This window comes from Macrobrachium rosenbergii, chromosome 58, assembly GCF_040412425.1.
Source record: "Macrobrachium rosenbergii isolate ZJJX-2024 chromosome 58, ASM4041242v1, whole genome shotgun sequence".
Taxonomy (NCBI): domain Eukaryota; kingdom Metazoa; phylum Arthropoda; class Malacostraca; order Decapoda; family Palaemonidae; genus Macrobrachium; species Macrobrachium rosenbergii.
In genome coordinates this window covers 21,821,057-21,828,556 of record NC_089798.1, presented here as the reverse complement: position 1 = coordinate 21,828,556, position 7,500 = coordinate 21,821,057, and the positions used below count along the sequence as shown (strand labels likewise).

The following is a 7,500-nucleotide window of genomic DNA, read 5'->3' as shown; positions in this document are numbered from 1 at the left end:
TCTCTCTCTCTCAGACGTCAGATAAAAATTCTTCTCTCTCTCTCTCTCTCTCTCTCTCTCTCTCTCTCTCTCTCTCTCTCTCTCTCTCTCTCTCAGACGTCAGATAAAAATTCTTCTCTCTCTCTCTCTCTCTCTCTCTCTCTCTCTCTCTCTCTCTCTCTCTCTCTCTCTCTCTCAGGCGTCAGATAAAAATTCTTCGCTCTCTCTCTCTCAGGCGTCAGATAAAAATTCTTCGCTCTCTCTCTCTCTCTCTCTCTCTCTCTCTCTCTCTCTCTCTCTCTCAGACGTCAGATAAAAATTCTTCGCTCTCTCTCTCTCTCTCTCTCTCTCTCTCTCTCTCTCTCTCTCTCTCTCTCTCTCTCTCTCAGGCGTCAGATAAAAATTCTTCGCTCTCTCTCTCTCTCTCTCTCTCTCTCTCTCTCTCTCAGGCGTCAGATAAAAATTCTTCGCTCTCTCTCTCTCTCTCTCTCTCTCTCTCTCTCTCTCTCTCTCTCTCTCTCTCTCTCTCTCTCTCTCTCTCTCTCTCTCTCTCAGGCGTCAGATAAAAATTCTTCGCTCTCTCTCTCTCTCTCTCTCTCTCTCTCTCTCTCTCTCTCTCTCTCTCTCTCTCTCTCTCTCTCTCTCTCAGGCGTCAGATAAAAATTCGCGAAGAACGACACCACCTCAAAACTCACAGTTCTGTCCTCTCTGTCATTTCTATGCATGACATCATTTATCAGGTCTACACTGTTCTTTATATCATCGTCAGAAATGGTACCAACCAATGGGTTAAGAATATGAAGGCTTTATTTTGCTGCAATGTATGAAGCGCAACCAGTGAAGCGAGCGAATCACTGAAGTCGTGGGAAAATTCGTTTTGTGAGTTGTGATGACTCTTCACGAATACGGGAATGACGGCTGGGTCACACAAATATTTCCATCAGGTTTTCATCCCATTTTGCGGTTCTTTGACTTAGTTACTGAAATTAATGCAACTGTTAAAAATCATTTAATTGATTCCCTTTAATAAGACTCTTTTCACATAGTCTATGCAGTTCTGCACATTGAAATTTCAGTTTAAAATGTGACATGCTTCTTGCCCATTTTGCGATTCGCTATTTTGTGTCATAGTAATTCATACTTTTATAGGATTTTTAGGTGATTTCCATTTAGTTCGTTTCTTTGCACGTATTTTCATCACTAAAAGTGACAGTGCACCGATTTGTCAGATTTCGTTATGTGTATTCTTCATCACTTGTCAATTCTTTGATACTACCAAGGATCTCTTTTGGAAATTTGGAGTCTGGTTGTGCAGACAATTCACTTGACCATGCTCACGTCTACACTAGGAACGTCATTGTACTTTTCCAAATTGCAAAGTCCTTTAGATATCTGCACACTGTAAGGACAAAGCGAAATTCAAGCAGTAGCCTAAGGCGTGAGTCAAGTATCCATACAGGCGTTTGTTCGAGACGCATGTATTCAGGGAGTATCGCTGGTGTTAGGGAGCCCAACAGAATTACAATATAAATGAAATATCCATCGGTGAAAAGAAAAAGAGGAAAATATCTGTGAAAAGGAGAGATAGGTCAATAACAGAAGAAGAAGAAAGATAATGCTGGGCGTAACATTTTTGTGAGATCACTAATAATAGATACGGAGATGATAATGTGATTGATTACCTGAAGCTGACGAGTAGGCTACCCGAATGGACTTACGAATGAATTCACAGTTTTTGAACTGGAATCAATAATCAGTAAGAAAAGGAGAAAGGACACACAAGTTGTTATGGAATCACTGAAGAGATGATTTTAGCAGAAATTGAAAAGATATCTCAGATACTAACTAGACTCTTCTGCAGAAAATGGAATGAGAAAATAAAACCTCACGATAAGAATTGCAAGTCACAGCCAAGGTACCAAAGAAATGTGACCTTACTGAATGTGGTGCTATGAGGAAATGCACTTAGGTTGGTTGTCATGAAAATATTCGTAAGGTTATTCTCAAATGACTGGAGAAAGAAATCGTTAAAAAAATTACAGACTTTGCAAAAGTTAGGAGCTTAACAGATCATGCATTTGTCTTATGGCATATTGTGTTGCAGTGTATGAAATTAAAAAATCCCTTTTGATGGCTTTCGTTGATTACGAGAGGGCATTTGGCAGTGTCCACAGGCCAATATTATGGAAGGGAATAAAAACCAGTAATACCTGCTTGGAGCTTAATAAACCTGTTTTCTTATCGGATGAACCTATGACACAAAAATACTTTATTAATCCTTTCTCGATAAAATAGAGCACCAAAAGTTTGTTCACGATCTGTGGTGACAATGTTATGCCTAAAATTTGATTGTATGAACAGAGTTTTATAATGAAAAGGATACAATGTTTATTGATAAAATCCATTTGAGTACCATTAATGATTAAAGGCACAATCACCCTAACAAATTTCTGTATAGGGCGACATTGAAATAATCCTTCCTTTAAAAAAAAAAAAAATTAAAAGTCATATGTAGTGTGTTTCAGTTTCAATTCTTTGTTAGTTTCTCTAGGGTTTTAAAAAGGATAATGAATATCTTGCAATTTAATAGGGTTTGGGAAATATCTGATCTAACTTAACCGAACTCTGGATGATAAAAAAGGAAGCTATTAACTACTCAACTAACTTCCCTGGAGAGCATCTCCCGCAAAACATACTTCAGTGGTCAGGGGGAGGCAGATGGTGAATAGTTGCCGCAAAGGTGTTGATTTAAAACCTCGCTCGCGGACGCTACATTTTCCCCTTAAATGTATCTATAGTATTCAACAGGTAACATCCCCCTTGTTCAGGATGTGATCTGTGAGGACATTTGTAATTCTTTCTGTACTCGAGACAGACGAGTTTGAGGCTCTGAGGCATAATTATTTTCCACAAAGACTTAGAGAAAAATAAAATGAGTGACTACAGACAACATCCTGCAAGACTGAGAACTTATTTGGCAGAGGTAAAGTGGCAACAAATAAAAGCATTTGAAGGTAACATAATTCTTACATTATTTGTTTTAGAGAGTCTGCATTTTATAGAAAGCATAATCCACAAGAACTGTTACTTTAATTCCTCTTGGTTTCAATATTATTGCTGAGAATTCCATATAATCATATATAAAATGAGTCCGCCTTACTTTATTTTATAAGATGGATATGACTTACTTATTGAACTGTAATCTGTAGTTACTTTTAGCATTTAATATAGTAGTTGAAAATAGTTTTCAAGACAGTAGTTTTAGGTATGGACCGTAAATACAGAACATGTTATCCTGACTAGCTTCATATTACTACTGAAATTTCCATTAGAGAATTTTCATTCTCCTTAACTAAATAAAAAAGAAATGAATTAATATTGAATTTTTATTTCAGACTGTCCAGTATCGAGCAGATCATGTGAATGGCTACCAAAGTGAAGTAGAATACCAGCCTGGGGATGTGTCTGCTGGAGGATTCATCAGTGGAAACGCTCTTGTCCTAGAGCAAATATTCAGCAGCGGGAATAACAACAATTGGCTGAATACAAGTCCTAACAACAATGTCGACAACCAATATCAAGCAGAGGTACTACACACAGATGATGCTCTAAACCAAAATATAGGAAATCAGCATCAGTATACCCCAAACGAAGAAGTTTCTAATGAGTATCACCAAGATGGCGGAAGTGACCACAGCAATTCTCTCGCTGATCAAGAGCCTGAACAACTTTTCCATGTTAGCAATGATCAGTACCAGACTCCTGCTGATACTCAGTTCCAGCATCTGTCCTCTGGCAAGCAACAGGGGTTCATTACTGATGACAGTCACTTTAATCCAATTGATTTTGATGGCCAATTTCACACACAGGGTATTGTAGACCAACCTTTTGAAAGTAATCACTATCAGACTTTGAATAGTGAAAATAATTTTCAGCCATTTTTAGGAAATGAACAATTCTCCCCATCAAGTAATGGGGATCATTCCCAGCCAGCAAATGAAGATCAATACCAATATCAAGAAAGTAATCAGTTCCAACAGTCGGAAGAAATAACGAATAATAAAAGTATCGAGCCTTCTCTTCACTCCAGTCATCAACCTGGCAATGGTGTTGCTGCACACTCTGTTAATGGGGAAAATCAGTATCAGCCACCAGGCAATGGGGATCACCTCCCTATCACTGAAGGTAGCCTACATCAGATTCAAGAAAATGGAGTCCAAAACCAACCTTCAGTTTCAGATCAGTACGAAGTTATAAATGGAAATGATCAGTTTGTGTTACAACATGAAGGAAACCCATCTAATATCTTAGCAGGTTCTGAGCATATACAAGTCAATGGCGACCTGAACCAGTTCCCTCAGTCAAGTGGCAATAGTCCGATTTACAATACTGATAATGGGCCTTTGAATGTCCGAACTGAAAGTAACCCATCCATAGTACAGTTGGATGACAATCAGTTCCACCCTTTTATTCATGGTGATCAGTTTCAGCCGCCATTTCTAAATGATGATAGCAATACCTTTCAGACCCAAACTTTCCTTGATCCTGATGCAATTCTAACCAGTGAAAATTCTGATTTCAGTCCTAGTTATAGCAGCAACGAATATGAAACTTCTATAGAAACTATTCATGACCAAACTCCAAATTATGATGCACTACAGCTCATTAGCAACGAGAATTTTCCTCAAAGAAGAGATGTTCATCATGTAAACCACAGTGCGAGTCAAGTTCCTTCAACTGAGCATTTGTCCATAATTAGACTTAATGAAGATGATAACGGAGACGATTTCTTCCAGGGATATTATGAAAATGAAAGCTCAGGGGAATTGTCTGAAATTGGAAGCACCCAGCACTTCGAAGATGGAAGTGACCATGATGACGATTCCAGTTTTAAAAGTTTCCAGGCAGAAGTTTTATGTGAAAATGAAGAAGGAAACAGCTTTCAAGGCGAACATTCAGACCATACCATTCCAGAAGTTCTTGAGGAAGACAACCAATACAGTGAGACATCAACTGATTAGTCTGATGTAGCTACAAGAGGTTTCTTTTGAAGAAATATATAAAACTCTCCTTTGTTTTCAGAAGAGTGAAGTTCAGTTTAAGTTGCCTGTAGACAATCTTTTGTTGTACTGCTAGCCATAAAGCAGCATTCTACTTGTTGAAAAGTTCTGGTTCTTAAAAGAATATAAGGACATAAATGTGAAAGGTTGATACATGGAAAGTGTACTAGACTTCCATTGTGTGTTCAGGCGATTATTTATCTGAGTTCAGATTTCATAATTTCATCTTAATTATAAGTGCTTATGCAAGCAGAATTTGGAGGGAATTTCCAATAGTTTCGTTAACGAAATTATGCGCAATATACGCCCCTCTCTTATGATGTCTAAATTATGCAAATTATGTTATCATTTCTTTATCCATAACAGTTCTTCTGAGAAAGATAACTACTTAGAAAACTGAAATAAGTTCTAAATTTTCAAATATAATGACTTACAGTATATATTCTGAGATCATGTCCGGAATTAAGTCAAATTTAACAGGCAGCTTCAGTTGTTGTAAGCACTCCCAAACAATACCCTGTTGTCGAGAGAAATGATTGTATGGCTTGAAGAACGTGACCTAGATGTGAGTCTTCTTAGCCAAAGAATTTCGCTCGCTCAGTGAGTTCGTCTCTTGTTGCCATTTGCGAGCGAGTGAACTGACTGTCTTCCATACAGCAGTGGTGGGGGCATCAGATGCCTGAAGGCCTGAGTATACTGTTATAGAAAGAACACCGAAATCCGCCAGAATGCACGCTGTCCTTCACATCTAACCCTATCGAGTGATGAAAGAATATTAATAAAAATATTATCCAAAAAATATAATATTAGATTACTATGTATTGTTGTAAATATTGTATATTAATATGGATTCTTGTTGATTGTTGATCTTTAGTCTACATAGTTTACATTGTAATTTATTTAGGATCTCTCCTAGATAGCGACCCCCAAAGGTTTTAACCCGGCGTGTATCCACCTTTGCGGCATGTTCAGTACAAGCCCGTTGGGGATTTCCGTAAAAACACAAACAAAAGATTGCAAATGTCATAAAGATAATGACCCCCAAGAAAAATTAGTCCTAGATAACGACCCCCAACTTTGTTTGGGGTCACTGTCTAGGAAAGATTCTTTATTTACGATACTATTTTTTATACGAAATCGTGTAATATAATATTTTGTCACATTAAACTTGCTTACTTTGCGCAACGTGTTTTAATACCATTTCTCTTGGGTGAAACTACAAAGAGGCGAACCCTGACAGACCTGAAAACGAAGTGAGGGATCGGATGATGACGTATTCATACTGTTTACTCATAATCAATAACTTATGATAATATCATTATGTCAAAAGGAAATAGTAAGAAAGGAAGCAAGAAAGACGAAAAAATGTTGACTGCTTAGATTTGCAGCGCATTCTTCTCATTTTCAAAACGAATTTTATTTGCTGGCAATCTTTGATTCTATTCAAAAGAAGAAAAACTTGAACGAGATCATACCGGATGTCTTTCAGGATGGGTGGAGGATATGCCGGGATTCACCAGCCCAACACTGCACCACAACCTTTCACGACACACAAAGTGAACACTGGACTCTGAACTTCCACGGCGTCAGACCGATTAACATGAGTGCCGATATTTATGCATATCTCACAAGTCCAGTCGGATAGTGGGCCTAGGATTTCAGTAGTCTTAAAGTTATTCGGTTGCAGAGAGTATCCTTAGCAAAGAAATATATCCGAGATTTCTAGAATGGTTTCTAATATTCTTATGTCCATACAAAGACACCCATTTGACTTTATGTCAGTCATTTTCCTAGAAAAGAAGTAACCTTAACTGTTATACAGAAGCACTTCATACACAAACATAATTGTATATACATACATTTATGTATATATATATATATATATATATATATATATATATATACATACATATAAGAGAGAGAGAGAGAGAGAGAGAGAGAGAGAGAGAGAGAGAGAGATTCTGCTTCTAGAGAATAGCAGTTGAAAGGATTGGTCGTCAATTTTTCATGTGTCTTTAACGAAAAATTGACGACCAATCCTTTCAAGAAGAGGACTGAGCAGGCAGAGTGAGGGTAACCCTCTTTCGGCCCGTAAATGAGACGACTTCATCGAGAAACAGTCAAAAAAAAAAGACACTGAAGAATGCATTGGATGATAAAAAACACAAAAGTGAAATGCGGCGTTCAAAGAAATATAGATGATTAGGTCCCTTTTCTTTCCTCAGACAGTGGACGATCAAAATGAGAGGCTTCTTCTTGTGGCGGGGGCGAGAAGGCCGGGAATCGGGTAGTCCGAAAGGGCCTTAGATAGAGAGATAGGTGGTAATTCTAGAGGGACGAGTGCGAGCAATGTGCTGTTTAATCTGATCAACATCCAATTACGGTGTGTGAGGGACAGCAAGAAGAACCCTTCCCTACCCAGAACCACTTTTTTTTTAACTTTTGTTTTCTTTTTTCTTTT

At 37.9% G+C, this 7,500-nt stretch overlaps 1 protein-coding gene across 1 annotated transcript in view; it reads left to right on the top strand.

Annotated features, from left to right (window-relative positions):
* LOC136837196 (uncharacterized) overlaps positions 1-6,220 on the top strand; it is a 47,716-nt gene extending 41,496 nt beyond the window's left edge. Inside the window, exon 4 of the mRNA XM_067101866.1 lies at positions 3,375-6,220. Within this exon, the coding sequence (XP_066957967.1) occupies positions 3,375-5,000 (1,626 nt within the window). The 3' untranslated portion in view covers positions 5,001-6,220. The remainder of the gene's footprint in view (positions 1-3,374) is intronic.
* Positions 6,221-7,500: the final 1,280 nt, after the last annotated feature.